Source organism: Musca autumnalis, unplaced genomic scaffold (genome assembly GCF_047663935.1).
Source record: "Musca autumnalis isolate F117 unplaced genomic scaffold, ASM4766393v1 scaffold_1, whole genome shotgun sequence".
Classification (NCBI taxonomy): domain Eukaryota; kingdom Metazoa; phylum Arthropoda; class Insecta; order Diptera; family Muscidae; genus Musca; species Musca autumnalis.
Window position 1 is genome coordinate 4,919,332 of NW_027411644.1, and position 21,309 is coordinate 4,940,640.

At 32.6% G+C, this 21,309-nt stretch overlaps 1 protein-coding gene and 1 non-coding gene across 2 annotated transcripts; one reads left to right on the forward strand and one right to left on the reverse strand.

Annotated features, from left to right (window-relative positions):
- The first annotated feature begins 4,067 nt into the window (after positions 1-4,067).
- On the forward strand, positions 4,068-20,099 carry CCT7 (chaperonin containing TCP1 subunit 7). The gene is given in 7 exon segments (XM_073961634.1): positions 4,068-4,192; positions 4,636-4,896; positions 4,959-5,714; positions 5,716-5,779; positions 5,846-5,980; positions 13,303-13,491; positions 19,602-20,099. Coding segments are annotated over 7 exon segments (1,632 nt in total). The 5' UTR covers positions 4,068-4,189; the 3' UTR covers positions 19,826-20,099.
- Positions 11,664-11,783, reverse strand: LOC141391630 (U4atac minor spliceosomal RNA). The gene has a single exon (XR_012409710.1). It is a non-coding gene; the product is annotated as a U4atac minor spliceosomal RNA (small nuclear RNA).
- Positions 20,100-21,309: the final 1,210 nt, after the last annotated feature.

The window sequence follows — 21,309 nt, forward strand, 5'->3', positions numbered from 1 at the left end:
CGCGAAAAAAGTTTCCGCACCAAATGCATTGAAGTTCAGTAATGCATTTTGTAATTTTAGCTGTTATGACAACATATTTGCTTTTAATTAAAATTTTTATTTTTTTGTAGTCTAATTTAAAATCATTATCAAAGCGTTCTGGACCAATTTGTTCTCCAATCGCGCCATTTGGAGCATATTAGGAAATTTTGATACTATTGCAATTTTTGTTTTTTCTTTATAAACTCGTGAATTTTATGTTTATATTTTTTGTACCTACCGGACAAAAGAATATGGGGTCATTTGCAACGAAGTCGCGAAAGTTACAGGCTGTTTTTGTTGACTTTGCCTGTGAGAACCGTATATGTTTTTTACAAAAATACAACACCAGTACCACGTGGGGAATTTTGTTCTAATAATGAAAACGCGTTTCTAAGATCGATTCGGTGAAAAAAGTTTCCGCGCCGACTGTAATTACTAAAACCCTTTTGATATTTTTTCTACTTATAATTTCAAATTTGCTTTGTTTGAATAAATATTCATAGAAAAAAACAAATTTATCACAGGCAAAGTCATTAAAAACTGTCTGTAACTTTCGCGAATTTGTTGCAAATTACACCATATTCTCTTGTCCAATAGGTACAATAAATATAAACATAAAATTCACGAGTTTATAAAGAAAAAACAAAAATTGCTATAGTGTCAAAAATTCCTAAAATGCTCCGTAATGGCGCGATTTGAGAACAAATTGGTACAGAACGCTTTGATAATGATTTTAAATTAGACTACAAAAAAAAAAAAATTTTAATTAAAAGCAAATATGTTGTCATAACAGCTAAAATTACAAAATGCATTACTGAACTTCAATGCATTTGGTGCGGAAACTTTTTTCGCGATAGAGAAAAAATTACACCTTATTTCATAATAGTTTTTCATGCTCTACACGGCTATGTGGTGGTATTTTTGATATTTGCAAAAAAGTGCAAAAAGTTATATCCCTAATGTACATGGGTTTCACTACTTCATACCCCTCGCCTATAAACTTGACGTCGCCATGTTGAAATCGTGCTAGTCTGACCATCGACTAAGTGAATTCATAGAAAAATATGTACTCCAACGGCACTTGTACTGTACAATTGTAGTGATTCAACTGCATTCGCGGATGCAAACTTTTTGCTGGGCGTTTAATATACCCACGCAATGTCAGCATATATGACATTGATAGATAGTGTAAACAACCCCTTAACAAATATTGGATGTGTTTTCAGCTTAAAGTCCAATTTACATATGCACATTAAATGATTTCGTTTTACGAAATCCTAGAAACAAATGAAGTGTATTTACATCTGTTTTTTTGCGTCGTTTGCTTAGACCGTGACATTCAAACTGGAAAGAAAATTTTTCTTCTCAATTTTCTTTAAAATTTCCTTGTTGTTTAGACACGGAAATCATGATTGTGTCAATTTTATAATTTTTCTTATTCTTCTTCAAACCCATTTTCTCATTGCGCCGTTCAAAAACAAAACCAAGGCAAAATTGTAATGAAAAGTAAAAATGGACGTGTGTGATAAACAATTAATTATTAAAGGAAACCTTGAATTGCATTTTAATTTTGATATTTCCACTTATTTCGAATTGTTTTTGCTTAAAAAAATAGTTTTTCCTCCAAATGGGTTTTTTCAATTGTCTCCGCTGTTGTTTGTTTCTCGACAGAGAAAATAAAATTAAAGAAAATGCAAAAACAAATCTGCAGCCAACTTCAGGTTGTATACGAAGAAATACGAAACAAAACAGAATTTGCCAGTACAGAGGTGTGTGTACCCCCTCTTATTCCTCTCTACTCCCTCGCCCATAAACTCAATTTTCTTTATACAATAACACAAACACAGCGCACAATATATTTATTCAGAGAAATTGGAATTTCAAAACACAAATGTGTATCAAATAAAGTCCAATTTACATATGCATATTAAATGATTTCGTTTTACGAAATCCTAGAATCAAATGAAGTGTATTTACATCTGTTTTTTGCGTCATTTGCTTACGCACACAATCGCACATACACACTTATACAATAACACAAACACACGCACACAATATATTTATTCAGAAAAATAGGAATTTAACAACACAAATGTGTATCAAATAACTTAAATTAATTCCAAAAACAAAAAAACATAATTTTTGCAAGTTTTTATTTATTTATTTTCACTTTTGTCATCGTTTGAGTATTTTTGTTTTTCTACAACACACACAAACAAACAAAGACATCATAAAACAGTTGCATTTTTTGGTAGTTTAGTCCCGGGCCACACTACAGTAATTTCATTGAAATTTTGATATGAAATTATGCGTCTCTAGATCGACGTCCATAGTAGAGTAAAATCATAAAATTGCTGTAGTGGGGAATTCGATTTAAGAACACCTAATTTCATGAATTTTTTTAATGAAATTCACGCTAGTGTGGACCGGGACTTATGACAAAAAAACTGGGCTACTTATAATAGTATGGTGTTTTCGTGCGTTGTTTACTAGGCGTTTACACCAGACATTTTGTCTTCAAATACAACTCTGATTTACTAACACATACATACATTTGTCGTTTGTCTCCCAGCTGTCCATCATTTTTTCACAGACACTAGAGAAGACAAATTTCTTACATTTTTGTAAAAATAAGTGAGATAATAATTGAAATGTGTTGAAAACAAAAGAACATCAACAAAAACAAAATATGTGAACGGAAAACAAAAAGAAATCGACGATTTTCATTCAAAATTTTACAACTGTTTTTGCAATTGTCGGGACGCCTACGTCACACAGGCAAGTTGTGGGATTTTGACAATCAATACATGAACTCAACTGTCCTGTCATTTGTAAACGCAGGGTTAGAATAAATGACGCAGCTATCGTCATTTATTTTTGTATGGTAAATGACGCAAAATGTTGCCTGTTTTAGCAAATAAATGACGAAACAGCTCCAAATGACGAAAAAGTTGCTAATGTAAATTGGACATTACTGCTAAACCTAAATAACGACGGGACGTACACAAATATTTTACCAACCTACCAAAACAACGCTCTCTGGGCGTCCGTATTACCAAAATAAGTTGAGTCCCAAATCACAATTAAACAAAAAATCCGCGACCGAAACTTACTTAAATGTTTTCATTCGTAAAACAAATAATTTTCTTTTGCAATGAATTGTATTTCATGTTTTGTTGGGCTTTTGTTTTTAAAATACAAAACACACACATATACAAACAATAACGTTCTGTCAAAGTTAAACTTTTTCAACATACAAAAAGTATACGCTCGACGTAATTCGGTAGTTCTCATAAGAATACATGTGTTCTACTTTTTTCACCACACACGCCCTGGGTATACGTCCGTATATAAGTATGGGCCTTAGGTCGTAAGATTGGGCATTATTGTTAAATAAATAAATAAAAAAACAGTCAGTATGAAACTTTTTGTGCCACTTTTCCGAAATTCATGTGAAAATTTTTTCAGAAATGATACCATGGTATAAGTAAAGAGGTAGATTTAAATGAAAAAAATCTATAGAACCCTTGTTTTTCTTGAATTCCTAAAACTTCAAAATAAAAGCAACAATTGGGTTTGTTTACAATGCATTTTCTGAACATTTTATAAAAAACGCGAAAAATGAATGATGAGTTAAGTTTTCTCCACATAATCGAGTTGTGAATATGATAAACTGATTGTTTCAATGCAAATCTCACCAATTTCTTCCATACAAATGGTCTAAAAACAATTTTAAAAATCATTGAATTCGATTGTTTTTAAAATTGTTTGGCATATTATTCAAACACCACACACACATACACAGTTTGTTTATATTGTTTTGAAGTTTTAGGCATATTCGAATAAAAAAAATTTAAATTGACATAAAGCTTTGGCTAACCTTTCTTATTAAACCATGAATGATACTTTTTGAAATTTTCCAACGGTCACGCTGCCACGAACTGACTTCGAAGTCAACATCTCTTTGTATCATACCGCCGTCATCGTCGTGAAACTTGATTCGTAGATCCCTATATTCAAATAAGAGAGATCAAGAGAGAGAATTCCAAGCAATGAAGTCACACTTTGTCATTTCGCCGAGTGAGACGTACGTACCGCTGCTGTCTGTTGCAAATTTTCAATTTTATTTAATTAATAAAGGGAAAAGTTAATAAACAAATTACACAAAATGGTAAGACAGAGTGGGAGTGATAATATAAAACAAACATAAATTCAAATCTTTTAATATGTACTGTGGTATAACAGAAACAAACACCCAACCCACATTCGCCTATTCATCAGCTGTTTAAAAATACTTTGTAAAATATGTTTTGTTCAAATAAAAATCAGTCAGCAACTAATGTGTCTCAAGATTATGAATGAAATTAATAAAATGCAGCAGAATTACCAAAACATAAGACTTATTTCCTTTAGAAATAATGCAATTAAATTTGGCAGTCATCAAGACCTAACCTCAAAAACGAATTTCTCGTCCGGCTTCCTCGCTCTCTTTTGAATGTGTCAGCTGCCTCATGTTCATGTCATGTTTTGTTTACTGCAATTACCCAGTGTGACTCACCCGGCTCAGATTTTGTATAAAATGTATAATTTCTCACTGTTTCTGATATTTTACAGCAACCACAAATTGTTTTGTTGAAGGAAGGTACCGATACCTCACAGGGCAAACCACAGTTGGTGTCTAACATCAATGCCTGTCAAGCCATTGTGGATGCTGTGCGCACAACATTGGGTCCCCGTGGTATGGACAAACTTATTGTTGATGGCCATGGCAAAGCCACTATTTCTAATGATGGTGCAACCATTATGAAATTATTGGACATCGTACATCCCGCGGCCAAGACATTGGTTGACATTGCCAAATCTCAAGATGCTGAGGTAGGTTTTAATTGCTATTATGTCTACTCTGTAATTCTGATTTCTGTTATTTATTCCGCAAGGTTGGTGATGGTACAACATCTGTGGTGTTGTTAGCTGGTGAAATCCTCAAACAGGTCAAGCCTTTCATTGAAGAAGGTGTCCATCCCCGTATTATCATTAAAGCCATACGCAAGGCCTTGCAATTGTGCATGGACAAAATCAATGAAATGGCTGTTCGTATTGAAAAACAATCCAAGGAACAACAGAGGAGTTTGTTGCATAAGTGCGCCGCCACTGCCATGTCCTCCAAACTGATCCATCAGCAAAAAGAATTCTTCTCAAAGATGGTCGTCGATGCCGTTCTCACTTTGGACGAATTGTTGCCCTTGAACATGATTGGCATCAAGAAGGTTACTGGTGGCTCTTTGGAAGAATCTCAATTGGTTTCTGGCGTAGCTTTTAAAAAAACCTTCTCATATGCCGGTTTTGAAATGGCTCCTAAATCCTATAAAGAGTGCAAAATTGCCCTACTCAACATTGAATTGGAATTGAAGGCTGAACGTGACAATGCTGAAATTCGTGTCGACAACGTCAAGGAATACCAGAAGATTGTCGATGCTGAATGGCAAATCCTCTACAACAAATTGGCTAAAATCCATGAGTCTGGTGCCAATGTTGTTCTCTCAAAATTACCAATTGGCGATGTCGCCACCCAGTATTTCGCTGATCGTAATATGTTCTGCGCTGGCCGTGTACCCGAAGAAGATCTCAAACGTACAATGAAATCATGCGGCGGTGCTGTCATGACCACAGCCAATGATATTACCCCAAGTGTTTTTGGGTCGTTGTGATTATTTCGAAGAAGTACAAATTGGTGGAGAACGTTTCAATGTATTCCAAGGTATGAAATATGACAATGCCATTTATTTTCCCAGTAAACTTATTTTTATTATTTTGTTACATATAGGCTGTCCTAATGCCAAAACATGTACCATTATTCTTCGCGGTGGTGCTGAACAATTTTTGGAAGAAACTGAACGTTCATTGCACGATGCTATTATGATTGTCCGTCGTACAATTAAACACGATTCTGTTGTTGCTGGTAAGTTGTTATTTTATGAGATTTTAAATTAAGCGTTGCATTGAAACAAACGTGTTAGGAAGAATAGGATATGAAGGACAAATTCAAATACATAGATTTCATTGTAAATTACTTAGAGGATAATTACAAAGATTTATAAAAGTAGGTGAGCATACAAGACGCCTTTTTTGCAGATTCTTCACTCGAAGATGTGAAACATCTGTTTACTTAATTAATTGCCCAAAATAGTTTGTTTTCTCGTAGGCAAAACTGTGAATAGACTACCAACCGCGCCGAACTTTTCTTTCTTTAATTTTGAATACCAAGCTTTCCGATAACGCCTCATTTTTCCATAAAAAATCTTATCATTACATTACCCATAACGGCTTTTTTGGGCTTAGCTCCTCCACCTCAGATAATTATGAAAAAATTACCACAGATAGTGCTTTTTATCCCGAAGAAGAAAGTCTTAAATTTCGGATGAAGGCCAGCTATTTAGAGAAAAATATCTAATTTAAAAGAAAGTTGTGTTCCCGTTCCCGAGATTTTCACCTGTTTATAGGAGAAAGTCTTAAAATCTCGGCCGAAGGCCGGCTATTTAGAGAAAAATAGGTTAGGGCCTTTGTGGCAAAGCAATACATGGTTGTAATCGGGATAAAAAGCACTATCTGTAGTATTTTCTTCATAATTTTCTGAGGTGGAGGAGCTAAGCCCAAAAAAGCCGTTATGGGTAATGTAATGATAAGATTTTTTATGGAAAAATGAGACCAGTTCATAATTTTCTGCGTTGGGTAGGTAAAGGAAGTTCCCTTTTTTGTGTTTTTAAGTAAGGACATATTAATAAATTGTCATTACATGACATCACCAATCAACGTTGTCTTGTAACTCGATACTTTCTACAAATTTATTTTTTCATTCGATATCTCGCAGGTTTAGCTAACAGCTATATAACACGATACTCGGCAGCGGGTTCTTTCGTAACGGATTGAGATCTCTGATTTTCAAGAATGCGCTTTACTGTTGTTTGCATAGAATTACAATTCCTTGTTATTGCACTGATTTATAATCGTAATGAAGAGTCCTGTCATGAAAGAAATTGGTATTTCTTCTTTTTTTGTTGTCGGTTTCTAGGCTACTTTGTCTTCTGTGGAAACATGAGCGCAAGGAAAGAATGAATATAGTAATGATGTTGTGTTGTTTAAACTTCGTCAAAGAAATTTTAGTTGCGCACTCATGCCTTGTTCCTCGAAAATGCAACAAAATGTATCAGAAAGAAAAATGATACATGTTTGCTTTTTACCTGTAAATTAAATCAGCCATTGTTTGCATTGATCAGGGCTTTATATCAGAAAGAAGTATGAGTTTTTTTCTTGTAGTGTTTTGAAATATTGTAGTCCTAAAGTAGTAGAACTTAAGTGTCGAACAAACCACTTAGAAAAAAATCCATCTAAGTTTATCAAAATGATACAATTCGGGCCAGTAGCAGCTTAACTATTGGGAGTTGAACCAAGTGATCTTTTGCAAAAATCTTCCAAATAATGTGATTAACAATTGTTCAGAACATTCTGAAACTCTTCAATACTTATTTCATGTTGTTTAGGTGGTATTTTATATCATGTCTTCTTCAAGTCCAATTTCAAGCACTGTTCACACGTGCAGTTTTTCTCATATTTGGGATTTTATTGCATTGTTGACTGTAGTTGTGTATTAAAATGCCAGCAAATATTTTTTTCACTAAAATAGGGATACGAAAAATATGCCTGTCTTCCTACTCGATAATTTGTAATAATATGCTGAGTACTCGAAAATGTTTTTCAGCAACATTCAGTAAGTACGAGGACAAACCTGATAATGTAACAGTTTTGGAGTTATGGTGCGAAGTATATACAAATTATGGAATTTTTAGATATATTATAAATTTTGATGCGATAAATACAGTTTACGAGTTGATTAATTCTGAAAATATTCTCTTCCTGCTCTTATCTCCAAGTGTGTAGCAGATAATAGCACGGAATTGTTATAAAAAGTCCCAATCCTCATTTTGTTGGAGCCTTCAAAATAGGCAGAAGTCGTCATAATTAAAGAACGAGAAAGTGAATTTAATTAATACTTCAAAGTGTTTTTATAGAATCTTAAGGATCCAAATTCCAAACTACATACATATATCTTAAAATATCTTATCTTCTTTCTTTTGAAACATTTTAAATTACGATTCTCTTGAATTTTCAGAAAATCATAACTTCAATTACATTTTTAAATGGTGTCTTCTTATAATAAAATGCACTGCAAAACAATCGCAAAATAGTACATTGCACTCGGAAAGGGTATTCTTATCAGCATGGAGGAGAATTGTTCGCAAATGAACTTAGCCCATAGTTGCAAATACCGTAACAATAACAAAAGTTTTTTTTTTATTTGTGATGTAAACAAAACACTTGCATCCATTTGTGCCATTGTATGTATGTATGCATTAGTTCGTACTAGTACTGCCGATAGAAATAGGGTAGCAACAATTTCATTGATAAGAAATAATTGTTTTGCAAACGTCATGGAAAATTTGCTAATTGTGTAATATACCTATATACATACGTACGTAAACGATTGCTACAGTAATCGCTGTAACCATGGTGCAAGAAAGAAGGTGATACAATAATACGAACTGATGTCTTCATTTGTTGTCAAAACATATTTTTAATCAAAAATAAATAACAAATATTTCTATAAAAATATACATACTGTCACCATAAATGCCCGAAGACGTAATCCACATTAAAATCGAGATTAGTTTTTTGATGGAATCTGCTGATACATAAAGCTAAAATACATGCTCTGGGAAAATTTCAAGCTTCTACGTTCAAAAATAACGATCCTATTCAATAAATGGCATTTCGGAAAATGGGATAACATTGCAGATTTTGTTGTAATGACGTATCCTAAAACCAAGCGTTTCCGCGGTTTTGGTTTCATTACTTACTCCCATTCATACATGATTGATAATACCCCAAATACTCGCCCTCATACGATTGATATTCTATAAAACAGTTTTTCATTTTATAACGTTTTTTGCTTCTCCAATAAAATTATTATTTTGTTAGTTACGATTTGGGCATTTATGGTGATATTGTGCAGCGAGAAAAGTATGGGAATCGGATATTTTATTGAAGAAATTGCTAAAAATATGTATGTGCATTTTTTTAAATTTCTCTCTTTCTGTGTAGCAATTGATAATTTCTGCAGTTTTTACACATTTCCTAGTGTTTTTTGGTCTTAGTCAGTTGTTGTTGTTGTTGTAGCAACGCATATATCGCTCATTTACTCAAAGAGTGGCATAACTCAAAAAATGCGTTTTCTGAGTTAGCAGTTTCTATTTTTTCTACGACTTCTACTTCATCTTGTGTCAAATTTTCACGCCGATATCTCTAAAACTCAACGAGTTACAGCTGATTAACTACAAGTATGACATAATTCAACAAAAAAGTTTTTTGAGTTTATGAAGCAATAAAACATTTCCAATCATGACTGATCTTGCCCAGAAATTTAGCACTGATATCTGGCTAGCTTATCACAAAATATGGTCTAAGTGGTTATTTTACTTTTTGTGTTATAATCTTTACAAGTTGGGAAGTCAAATTTCAATCATCAACTTAAACCGCGTTTTTCTCAAAACTTGCTTTTTTGAAATGTGTCACTCTTTGAGTAAATGAGCGATATGTTCGTTCGTGTATTATTTCAGTTAGTCAGTAGAGATTTGTGGTGGTTTTTAACACAACTTGTCTGTAGCAATTTTTACCACGGAACAGTTGGCATCCCTGGGATATGATCAAAGCATATTAGCTCAAAAATTATGATTACATTATATTGCAAAAACCACTCATATGATATAATAATAATAATTGTTCCACAAACATCCCAGGCGAGACATGGGAGACTTCTCTCATATGATATATGATACCAAAACTCAGGTTGTTATCAAACTTTCCATTTAGAAATAGCTCGGTCAGTCACGAACATTTTAAAGATAAGTGAGTCCAATCATGACCGACCACTATAGAACATCATTTTTTTCTCAGAGGTAGAAAGAGTTGTATCTATTATCCACCAACAAGATAACCGCAATTTCCGGACCAATTACCATAAACGGATCAAAATAATGTTGGATTCCTGTCTCTCCTGAGCCACAGGAACCGGCATCAGACGTCAATGTTGGTTTCGTATATCCCAAAATGTGTTCACCAATACTAAGAAATGTTGCTTTTAATAGTGTTATGACTATTGCGAATTTCATTCACATTTTATAGAAAAAATGGTCAAATTTGAGCAGTTTTCTCAGGACATCGTTAAGTACCTAAAACAAAGCATAGTTGCACCAGATGCTCTTAGGTGATATACTCATTTGCAGAACCGTGTAATAAGATAAAAATATCCTCAGTCGAAACGTTCAATTTGTAAAATGTATGTTATACCAATGACAATATACTAAAATTAAAAAATCTCAAAAAAAATTTTTTTAAATACTAACGTATGTGGATGCTTGGTGGAGGGGCAAAAGCAAGAATATTTTCTATTCAATGAAGACAAATTTTAAAGTAAACCAAACTCGGTTGGCTATAATTATCTAACACCATTTAAATATCCCAAATGGGGGTGCCCTCCTCATATTGGGGCTATAGCAAAACGAGAAAATACGTTGCTAATATTTCGCAAAACGGTTTTCTACTTGGAATCTTTAAAATATGTTATATTGGCCGGTACCACTCAATGCGAACAGATATTACATTATTTTGTACATATCGCTCATTTACTCAAAGAGTGACACATTTCAAAAAATCGAGTTTCGAGAAAAACGCGTTTTAAGTTGCCGATTGAAATTTGACTTCCCAACCTAAAATGATTATTACACAAAAACTAAAATAACTAGTTGGACCATATTTTGTAGAGAACTAGCCAAATATCAGTTCTAAATTTCTGTGCAAGATTAAGCATGACTTGAAGTGTTTTAGTGCTTCATAAACTCAAAAACTTTTTTTGATGACTTTTGCCAAACTCCTAGAAAATAAGCTGTAACTCGTTGAGTTTTAGAGATATCAACTTGAAAATTTGACACAAGATAAAGTATAAGTCGTAGAAAAAACATAAATTGCTAACTCAAAAAACCTATTTTTTGAGTTATGCCACTCTTTGAGTAAATGAGCGATATGTTCTACATCCACTCAATATACCAATTTGCAGCAAATTCGGTTGAAAAATGAACATAATACGTAAAAACGGTCACCACCGATATGTGAGGTCTATAGGAAACCGCAGGTCAATGTGGCCCATATTTATCCACATACGACCCTCAACTATAAGAAACATTTTTGGAAAATTTTAGTAACCTACGTTCTTCACATTAAAAGTTATGAGTAAAGTTCCACTAAAGTGCATATATTTCGCACTGTGCACCGTTGAAAAGTTTTCATATTACCTGGCCGGGGAATCGAACACATGACCTTCAGCTTGCAAGGCAGTTTGCATACCATTGCACCACGGTGGCACCCAAATGACAAATGGACGAGGTGGATTAACAAATAAAACAGTTTTGAAAATGTCAAATTTTGAAGCGCCTTCCTTATGACGTCTAACAATTACCTTTAATATAAAGAAATTTTCCTCCCAATACCATATTACAATTTATTTCTAAACGTCCTCTATAAAGTAAGAGGACATTTCCAAAAATTCCGTACATATATTATGAATACATACGGGGGTAAAAATATTGTGGTGTCAGCATCAATACTCTCACTATACGTTCATTGAGTATTATGCTCCCCACGACAAGGAAGGTCGATTCAGCACAAAACTAAAATATTTACCTTGGCATCAGCACAGTGTGAATGAGAACAACATCAGCATTGGAAAAAAATGCACATACACTCAAACGAATAAAATCAAAGAGAGAACTTGTTTTGTGTCGGTGATGGTGATATTCACATCATAACGTTGTGGGCAATACACACATGCTTGCGTATTTAGCACAACAACAAGTACATCTGCTTCCAGCTGTTGTTTTAGTAATGCCAGATTGTATTTCAAAGGATTCTTTTGTGCGCTTCTATTTAATTTGAAGTGACTTTTTACAATATGGGAATTTTTATAATAAGGTGGTATTTTTTAAAACAATTGTAGAAAATCAGTTAAAAAATCAAAATTTATTTAAACAGTAGTAAATGTTTATTTGTAAGCAATATTTTATTTCCTATTCCCAAATTATGATAAAAACAGATTATTTTTATCTAATTGAAAGATTAAATATTCTATATAATAAGTACAATGAGTACATTCGTTATCTCTTACCAACGTTTAATTTTATTATTAAACACGTGAATACACATGTAAACGAATGAAATGTGTGAGAGATAATTATACACTTGGCAACAATTCTTCCGCATACAAACTTTTCTTTGTTTATTAATACAAAATTAAATTAAATATATTAAAATAGTTTTGATTCAATTCCCACACAGAGAAGAAATTGTGTTAATAGCTAAAGAAAATCTTTTGAAATAAATGCAATAATGACACATTTTTATTTACTTATTTATATTGATACCTTCAAATTTCCAAGACCACATACAGAAATAAGATAAATAAATTTTAGCAATTTCTGGGACCAATTTAACTTATATTTAGTTCAACCCAGCTTTTTTATTAAACTTCTGTATACTATATAAACATAAACATTTTCATATCATTCACCCCTATGTAGACTTATATAAAGCTTAAAATTATCTTAATTTGTTGTGTGCAGCTAACAAATTTTCAACAATGTTTTCTATTCCATGGTTCTTCTATTCGCTATTTTCTAGTTACATTGAGTTGAGTTGAGTACCCATGAAAAGTTTATTGACCTAGCCAATGTTGCAGTAGTTGCAATTCCAAGTTGCTAGATAGTGCCATCTATGTACGTATAAACACACGTATGTTTACATTAGATATAGTAGACGAATGCACATTCATGATTACATACATATGTATATGGGTGGTTTTAATTCAAAGCATTTTACTTTAGTTGCATTGTCTTTAGGTCGAGAGCGTTTATTGCATTTAAACAAGGTCTTTTCTCGATAGTAGTTTTGTCGTTGTTGTTGTTTTTTTTTTTTAATAGAATGTTGGTTGCATTGTATTTTTGCAATGTGTGCAATATATATTTACAACATTATTTATTGACGTGGTGTGCGGTTTCAATGAAAAAGACAACGCTGAGGTATTATTGACCCACCAAATGTGTAGTTTTTATCTTTTAATCTATTAGCTATTTGTTTTATTAATTGTTAAATGTTTTTCTTAATATGTTTGTTTTATAGGTGGTGGTGCCATTGAAATGGAATTGTCGAAAATCTTGAGAGATTATTCACGTACCATTGCCGGCAAGGAACAATTGCTGATTGCTGCCATTGCCAGAGGTTTGGAAGTTATTCCACGTCAATTGTGTGATAATGCCGGCTTCGATGCCACAAATATTTTGAACAAATTGAGGCAAAAGCATGCTCAAGGTAAGTTTGGTATTTAAGAAGAGATTTTTCTTTGAGTTTATTGTTGTTTCATAAAGGCCAAGATATGCGATTCTTTATTTTTGCTGAATGGACTGGGGAATATATTGTTTGATAAGCTATAACTCTTCAAACTTCCCATATCGTAATATTTCTTTCAAACTTTGATTAATATCCTGTTCCACTATGTCTAACGAAAATGAAAACGAATAAACAACAAAACTTGTGTATGATTTTTAAATTTTGTAGTTGTTTTAAAGCCTACATGAAGTCAGTATTGCCATGAAATACAAAGTTTAGGTGTTTTTTCGTTCGCAATCATTTTCTTTCGACATCGACAGGCTCTAAGTCTTAAAATGTACTCGTACACTATACTATCGGGCCCTTTTTTGTAATTCAAAATGTTTGCACTTACAAGAACTTTAAGGTTTAATCTCGGATGGTTTCAACATTTTTAACGACGATTGTACCCGTGGTTCCTATTACCACGATATATTTTTTTTTATTTGACAAATCCGAAACCCGACAAACGCCAATGTGGCGTTTCTTGAAGAAATGACAAATAAAGGTTTTTTTGCATAGCAGGTGTTGGATTATCCGTATAATATTTTGGTTCTCTTTTGGTAAGGTACCATAAATATTTTTGTCAAAGTAAAGAACACAAAAATTGTGGGGTTCCTTACTTTCGCGATCTTTGTTTTGAGAAGAATAAGAACCTATTAAATTTGTGTTTTTATATCCTCAGCCTTTAGGCTCATGAGGGTATTCACCTTTGATACGATGAAAATGTGTCTCATCGAAATAATGGTATGTTTAGAAGTAATCATAGTTTGGTGTCGATTTAGCCATGTCCGTATGTCTGTCTGGCTAGAGCACACGACCAAAATTTGGTTTTCGTTATATTTTGCCCAACCTTAGATCAAGTTTGAAGATATGCCATATCGGTGGCTCCTTTGCGTTTCTCCCACACAAAATTTCAAAATTGTTCGTTGAAATTGTCTGCACGATAACACTCGAAGGGGTTGGCCCCATTTTCGACTGAACATTTTTTTTCGGATGCAATTCCGTACTTCTTGAGATAATGTCCTATAAGCTCTTAGTAACCCTGCCGGCATCAACTCAAATGACTGATGAGCACGATAACTTACGAATTCAGTGTATAATTAGGCGGAAACTTTGCACATCCAAACGTACATCAAGTTCCAAGAAGGTCTATATTTGAAAACATCTTAGGGCATTTCTCTCAAAAAAGTTCAAAATTTTTGCTAATTTGGAGTTTAGCCTGTTCGAGGGTCGTTTGCATTTTTTACAGAAAGTATTTCTTATGTTCCTGTTTACATCGAAATAATGTTTTGCGTTTGTTTCCAAGTCCACGGTTACTAATATTTCCCTCGGAATTTTTCCGCACGAAAAATAATTTAAAAAGGTGAAATTCTTTAAAAAAAAGTATATATTTTAAAACGTGGGAAAACTACTACAATCGCCTAATTGTGAAATATTCTAGCCTAATCGACAAAAATATTCTCTTTTTGGACATAAATACGGAAATACAAATGTGCGAAATTGGGGAATGGGAATAAATTTCAGGGAATTGTTATTCATGATTGCCCTAAATGTTTCAAAAGCTCTAAAAAATCCATGGTGACCAACTTAAGTGACTGTGGAAAAGGAACCCATACTGGTTTTACTTCGTTTCACTATGTCACAGTCAAACCGGACTAATACTTTTTACTTGTTTTGTTCCTAAGAAGAACCAAATTAAGACCTGGTTTTGCATGATTTTTAATTTGTTACCACAGGTTATGGCAAAGATGCTTCTGTAGGTTCACACTAGTTTCAGAACGCAATGAAAAATCATTTCGATTATCAATTCATCATCTCAACAAATGGATGTTAATCAAATTAGTCACAAAAAAATAAAAAGATTATTTAAAATATTTTTTTAAATATATAGTAGTTTTGAATTGTACATTGCAACATTAGAGCAAAACTGTAGACTTCTTATCTCTTTGATAGGCAATTATAATAGCTTTTGTATTTGTCTTCTCTTATTTCGCAATAGAGTTGGTACTTTAAATGTGACAATCGGTCATTCACTCATTAGTTTATTGAACGATTTTAATGCATTTCAACATCGATGGCAAATACAACAACGGAGAACAAGAACTTTGCTTTGTTGTATTGTTTTTGTTGTTGATTATTTCAAAGTTTGCCCTGAGAAGGCGCCGCCACATTAAAACAAAAAAAAACGAAAATTAAAACTAAAAGCAAAAGCAAAATTGTGGTTTTCTGTCGCTGTTGAGTTTTATTTTTGTCGAAACAAGTTTGTTTTCTTGTTAAGTCACGTACTCATTTTGTTCGCCATCACTCTGGTAGAAAACAATTTTTTATATAGTATTTCTAGTTTGTTTTATTTGTTAAAGTGAATTGAATTTTATTTCTATTTACTTTGTCCGATTAAAGGCAATATAAAAACTTAGTACACATTTATATGTATTTCAACTTATCTCTGCGAAATGGCAATCTGTTTTCGTTTTATTATTTCAAATTTGTTAGTAAACAGCAGAGCAAAAAATGCACGTCATTGCATTTTATTTATATATAGAAGGAGAGCACTTTGTTTATAATCAAGTGTAAGGGGATTATTATGAGTTCTTTTTTCTATTGTTGACAGACTTTGTAAGCAATGAAGAATATTTAAAAAACACTTAAGTAAAGGATCATTGTTTTATTTTTAACGTCTTTAAATATCTTAAATATTTTTACACATGTTTTATTTTTACAGTTATGTATATTTAAATTATTTTTTAGAACATTGGTTTTGTTTTTATTGGGATAGCTGTTACAATTGTTTTCTTCAAAATAGTCTGGCCTTTAATCCCATTGTTGTTGTTTTAATATTTTATTAAACTAATTTATAAGAATAGAAATTTTAGAATTGTTCCCTAAAGAATTTTTGTTAACTTGTTTAATTTTATACGCCTGAGAATTTTCAAAACTGCCAATGCGTGTTTCGGTCACCATTACTGATCGCTATTAAACTCTATGTTCTTCCATGTCATTAAGTTCAAAGTCTATCGAGCTCTGAATTGGAATTCTGTAACTTGTTTTTTTTTTTACCGACAAATTATTAAAACGCAAAATTGTGAATGAACTGGTATAATTAAAGTTGATAGCACTCTTGATATCTGGTACGACTTAGACTTAACGACTAATACGTTTTGGTCGCAATCTTACCGAAAAATGTCAATATTTACCGAAATTAAAAGCATTTTAAATTTACCAATTTTTGTGTTGGTAACTCCATAAATGAGAGTTACAAAATTCCACTACTGGTCTCTTTTGCGATGTTCGTGAGAAATTATTCTTTTTTTATTTATTCTCATGATTGTTGTTGATAATTGTTTAATTTTATTAATTTGGCAAACATTAGATATATACGCACAGAGTTAAGGTTCGTTTTCAAGCAAGGTTCTAACTAATCTCTTCAAAACATGACGTTCTATGTGGTTTTGTATGGTTGGTTCTGTATAGTTTGCAATGGAGTTAAATAAACAGAGATATCGCGTTAACAGCTCATTCTTCCTATAATTGGTTCTATGAAAACATATACAGTATGCAAAGTTCATATTCGTACACCCCTAAAAAATTAATAAAATCGTTATTAATTCCATATTTTATGTGCAAATATGAAATAATTAATGGAAATTACCATAACGAAGAAAGATTTAAGAATAACAAAACAATTTTTTAATTTATTCCGTCATTTAGGTATAGATGACGCCTGTGTGGGTGGCAAAGTTCGTATTCGTACACCTATAAGCACTACATATTTGTAGTTTTTAAGGATTTTCAAAGCAAAATACCTCAGATTTTTGTTCTTTTCTTCTTTCGGAGTGCCTCTGCTATAGAAATATGTACAATAATTTTATTAAAAATTTTGCATGATTAAAAAGTCGGACGAATATTTGAAATAATTAAGAAAAATGTGCTAGATATGATTAACTATTGCAATTTATTCCCGAATTTTGGACGAAAATAGCTAACAGCAGTCCTTCTGTAACAATATTCGAGGTCTAATATGAAAATAAATGTTGTCAGCGTTTGGAAATGCAAAGAAACGTAATCCGGGCTTAAGTAAAGTAAACACATTTTTGGTTTTTACTTGGTGAAAATCGCACGTTTAGTTTTATATTTGACATTAAATGTATTGAAGTTTTAGAATACGGTTTCGAAAATCATTTTATGTCAAAAACTGTGAGAAATTATGAAGAAAAATGAAACTGTACAAGTTTTCATACTGTCCGCGTACGACTGAAATTCTACGTTTATTATGAACGAGGGGTATGGCTGCCAAAATTGGGAAAATACTGGTTTTTACTTCTTGAAAATTATATTTCTTTACCGAAGGATCCAAAACGAGTGCAAAAATGTCAAAAGAATCCCAGCAAAATTTGAGGGAAGGGGTTCCATGCGATGACGTGATTTCATGGCATCTTTTGCATTGGTTCAAATGAAGTCATGAAAGATCCGATCTTTTCATTAGCATTTGAACAAATGCAAAGGAAGTCGTGAAAGATCCGATCTTTTCCTCAGCATTTGAACCCATGCAAAGGAAGTCGTGAAAGATCCGATCTTTTCACCAGCATTTGAACCCATTCTATCGATCCAATAGAGATGAATATTGTGTTTTTATTTATACACATTTTTCTAAATATAAAGATTAAGCCTATTGTAAAGGCTTCATGTTGTCGGAGACTCGAAATCACAAACAACGTTTTTAAAACTCTCGTCGTAATGATAATGTCATTGCAAAGAGTTGGTGAAAATGACATGCCAAAGCATTGGTGGAAATGACATGCCAACTCATTGGTGAAAATGACATGTCAAGGCATTAGTGTAAATGACATGCTTTGGATCCAAAAATGAATAGCATCTTTTGGGGTCCACGCTCATATAAAATTCATCGATGAAGATGCTAAAAAGATGACATGCCGGATCACTTTCACCCATGATTGAATGACATCTTTGGCATCGAACATTTTGCTGGGAATGAAGTAAATTGTCCAGGAAAGAACGTGGGGTAACCTTTTGCATTATTTTCGGGAAAATTTTCATCCAAAAAAAATTATTATTCCTCGTAATTTCTGATATTTATTGACATAAAATGATGTTCGAAACCGTGTTCTAAAACTTCAATACATTTAATGTCAAATATAAAACTAAACGTGCGATTTTCACCAAGTAAAAGCCAAAAATGTGTTTACTTTACTTAAGCCCGGATTACGTTTCTTTGCATTTCCAAACGCTGACAACATTTATTTTCATATTAGACCTCGAATATTGTTACAGAAGGACTGCTGTCAGCTATTTTTGTCCAAAATTCGGGAATAAATTGCAATAGTTATTCATATCTAGCACATTTTTCTTAATTATTTCAAATATTCGTCCGACTTTTTATTCATGCAAAATTTTTAATCAAATTACCGTTATTTGTACATATTTCTATAGCAGAGGCACTCCGAAAGAAGAAAAGAACAAAAATCTGCGGTATTTTGCTTTGAAAATCCTTAAAAACTCCAAATATATAGTGCTTATAGGTGTACGAATACGAACTTTGCCACCCACACAGGCGTCATCTATACCTAAATGACGGAATAAATTAAAAAATTGTTTTGTTATTCTTAAATCTTTCTTCGTTATGGTAATTCCCATTAATTATTTCATATTTGCACATAAAATATGGAATTAATAACGATTTTATTCATTTTTTATGGGTGTACGAATATGAACTTTGCATACTGTACATATAATCGATTATGTTCAAATTCGGTTGCTTGCCAGTGTCGATGTTGTATACTGAAGCAATCGATATTCGATGAAAAAATATAATTAATAAAATCATTATGAAATAACGTAGGGAGCAATAATAAACTACTAAAAATTACAACATTTTGGTTGTACGAGTATACTTACTAAAACATAAGAGTATTAACAGGAGAGCATTTAATGCGAGAAAAATCTTCATAAAACAAACAAAACTAACAGTATAATAAATAATGTATATTCTTTCAGTTATACTCATTTTGTTTTCATTTTAACATTATTTATAGGTGGCCAATGGTATGGTGTTGACATTACCAAAGAAGATATTGCCGATAACTTCCAAGAGTGCGTATGGGAACCTTCAATCATTAAAATCAATGCCTTAACCGCTGCTTCTGAAGCTGCCATCATGATTCTTTCTGTCGATGAAACAATTAAGAGTCCCAGAGCTGGCGGTGACGCTCCCATGGCTGGTGCACCCATGGGTCGTGGCATGGGTAGACCCATGTAAATCGTATTCATAATTTTTATGTTTTATTAAATAACTTCGTTTGTATTTCACTTACCTCTAATTATTAAATGTTTCCTTTATTCTCTACAAGCACATCAACTCAAAATGAGCCAAACATTAAAAAAAAAGAAACTACAACTAAAAACAACTCACAAAAGAATTCACTCATCAAACGCATTTAAAGAAATTGTTTAACCATGCTTTACTATCATCATTAATAAAAAAACAAACAATGAACAAATTTCATAATGAGTTATTTGTTTAAAAAAACACACACACAAAGCTTCTTATTATTATTGTCAAATAGGCGGACAGGATTACCTTAGAGATAATTGAAGATGAAGATGCAGATGAACTTATTGACTAAATGTCCTATAAAATATTCGGTAAGCATTACTTCTGGCTCAACTCAAAAAAAAAAAAAAAAGAATGAGAACCAAGCTGGAATTTGAAATCGCGTCTGTGACAATCAAAAGAAAATGTTAATGTCGTTATGACCCGAACCAATGTCAATTTCCGAAGTTTAATAAAAATGTGATTGAGTACATAGTGCAATGAGGACTATATAAAAACGTGGACTAATAAGTTGAACATTTTTATCAAAATATATCAAGCTTGCACTATTCAAACTTCTCTGCATGAAGGTTTTTATCCTCCGAATTCTTAAAATTTCAAATTACAAGTTCCATCAGCTGGAAGATGTGTGAAAACATTCGTTATAGCCGATTCTATTCGGTATGACCAATTTTATACACTCACCATATAATATAACAATATTAATATAATATTGAGTTTGTCATTCCGTTTGTAACTCCTCCAAATAATCATTTTAAATGCCACAAGGTATATATGGGGCATTCTGAGTGAAATTGCATAATTTTTCAAAAATTGGTTTTTGATTCCCTTCACTTTTTGCTGTGTTGATGCGGCAACTCAGCAAAACATTTCAGATTTTTTGACTAACGGTTACAGAGATATCGCGCCTTCAAAAAGTCGAATTCTGTAAAAACTATACGCAAAGAAATACTCATAACTTCTTTAATATTTGTCCAATTTGAAAAATATAAAGGTAAGCAAAGAAAAAAGTTCAATGAGAAGTTTTTCCTTGGCAACCTCATACACCTTTATACTTCGAGCTGACGATTGATGTTTGGGTATAAAAAGTTTCTTGTTGAAGAAGTTATTGAAAAATAACTTCGGTGGAGAATATCCACAAACAAGAAACAGGGGAACTGATGAGATCCAGTGGCGTGGATCGAAACTATAGTATTCCCTGCCTTACCCCTTGGCGAACAATGCCAAATTTTTTTCCACTAATAAAACAGTTGTTTTAAAATATTAAAACAACAACAATGGGATTAAGCCAGACTATTTTGAAAAAACGTAATTAACAATTTTTATGCAAAAACAAAATATAGTATAGGCTCCCCAGCCAAAAATAAATAAATACGTATACAAATTACATCTATTGCTGATGGTTCAAA